This window comes from Martes martes (assembly GCF_963455335.1).
Source record: "Martes martes genome assembly, chromosome: 15".
Lineage (NCBI taxonomy): Eukaryota > Metazoa > Chordata > Mammalia > Carnivora > Mustelidae > Martes > Martes martes.
In genome coordinates this window covers 3,572,874-3,575,008 of record NC_137903.1, presented here as the reverse complement: position 1 = coordinate 3,575,008, position 2,135 = coordinate 3,572,874, and the positions used below count along the sequence as shown (strand labels likewise).

At 44.6% G+C, this 2,135-nt stretch overlaps 1 protein-coding gene across 1 annotated transcript; it reads left to right on the top strand.

Moving 5' to 3' along the window:
- Nucleotides 1-575: 575 nt before the first annotated feature.
- LOC308355719 (olfactory receptor 10T2-like) lies at nucleotides 576-1,520 on the top strand (the record flags this gene model as incomplete). Its single annotated transcript, XM_080824160.1, has 1 exon — nucleotides 576-1,520. One exon carries the CDS (start codon nucleotides 576-578, stop codon nucleotides 1,518-1,520), a length of 945 nt encoding a protein of 314 aa, XP_080680286.1.
- Between the last annotated feature and the right edge of the window lie 615 nt (nucleotides 1,521-2,135).

Below are 2,135 nucleotides of genomic sequence, written 5' to 3'. Positions count from 1 at the left end.
TGTGGGATCATTCTATGCCCATCCCAAAGGCGTCCCAACTGACTACGAGAAATAAATCTCCACACCTTTGAATAATAGTAATAAAAATTACTTCATTGGATCTAAGCAAACACTACTTGAGACAAACATAGGAGGGGCTGGTTAGAACACTTTTCACTGGTTTTTGTTTTTTTTCTGAAGCAGTCATAAGAATGCTTTTCAGGGGAGTGATTTCGGAGGGCTGTTGCTCTCATATGGGTCAAGTAAATGGCCTGATCGTTTGGTGCCTGCATTTCTTTTTCCATAAAATGACAGGATTAGGTGAGGTGAGCTCTAAATCACTTGTTGGTTTGGCAGACTGTGCATGGAACTTCAGGTGTCCTTGCATTAGGACATATCTTAGGTCACTTGTCCTCCTGCCTCCTGCTCTCCTCCATCCTATGGTCACTGCGCTTAAGGGTTTGCTACTCGTTTCTTCAAACCAGTATTTCAGCTTTGTGCAGAAACACAAACATGGCCTCTTCAGGGCATTTCCCTTTTGTCCAGTTCTCTGTGTTCACAATTTCAGGAAGTCTGAATCTGGTTCGCACTGACCAATGACGAGACAGAACCGGAGCGTGATCACTGAATTTGTCCTTCTAGGCTTCTCAAACCTGGGGGACCTGCAGGTCCTGCTCTTCTTCATCTTCCTCCTGGTTTACCTGACCACTCTGATGGCCAATGCCACCATCATGGCTGTCATTCGTCTGGACAGGACCTTACACACCCCTATGTACTTCTTTCTCTTTGTCCTCTCCTGCTCTGAAACCTGCTACACCTTGGTCATTGTACCCAAAATGCTGACCAACCTGCTTTCCACCAGCCAGACTATTTCTTTCTCTGGGTGTGCTGCTCAGCTCTACTTCTTTGTGGGCTTGGCTTGTACCAACTGTTTTCTAATTGCCGTAATGGGCTATGATCGCTATGTTGCCATCTGCAACCCTCTCAACTACACACTTGTTGTCAGCCGAGCCACCTGTGTGCAGCTAGTTCTAGCCTCCAGCTGCTGCGGCTTCCTGATCTCTGTGGTTGTCAATGTCTTGGTGTTTACTGTCCCCTTCTGTGCCTCCAATCAGATCAACCACTTTTTCTGTGATGTTTCCCCAGTTATAAAACTAGGCTGCACTGACACCAACCTGAAGGAAATGGTCATCTTTTTCCTCAGCATTCTGGTTTTGCTGGTCCCCTTTGTGCTGATCTTCATCTCCTATGTCTTTATTGTCTCCACCATCCTCAAGATCGCATCAGCCGAGGGACAGCGGAAGGCATTTGCCACCTGTGCCTCTCACCTCACGGTGGTCATCGTCCACTATGGCTGTGCATCCTTCATCTACTTGAGGCCCACATCCCTCTACTCCTCAAATAAGGACCGTCTTGTGGCAGTGACCTACACTGTGATCACCCCACTGCTCAACCCCCTTGTCTACACACTGAGAAATAAAGAAGTGAAGACTGCCCTGAGTAAGGTTCTCAGCAGGTATTCATCTGCCAAAATTGTATGAGTGACTTGGTAAATTGGGAGAGTTATATTCATGAATGAAATGAGGACTTCAGGTTACCTTGACTCATTTAACTGGGAAGTATTTCTTTGTGGTTAGCCTGTATCAGCTGTGGAGGTTGTACCCATTGGTCCCCAGAAAGGTGTGTGAATATGGGAACTCTCAAGCATTGAAGTCGTGCTATTTTAATGCACTGGAAATGTAAGCTTTCTCAGATGACACTACTAATGACACGTTATCCTTCTGAGAGTGCCTAGCCCATTGATACTCTTCTCAAACTGAAAGACACCATCACAATAGAACTTTGAAGTTTCCAAATGCTTTTCTCTATATTTTGAGGGTTTCATAGAAATATTTATAAAAAACTTTATTTATCCACAAAAAGAATGAATTCACTTATGGATAAATGAGGGGGGGGGAATTCAAGTTCTAAATGACTAATGGTAGAAAAGAAAATATAGATGGTTGGACTCACAGAAACCTGGGTTTGAATCTTGATTTGGATCATGTTCAGCTGAACACCATAAGCCAGGGTTAACCTCTCATGCGGTCTGCAATTCCATGGGTAATGTGCGAGTCCCAATACTTTCTCAGTGGGGTGTTTTAAGAAACAGTAAT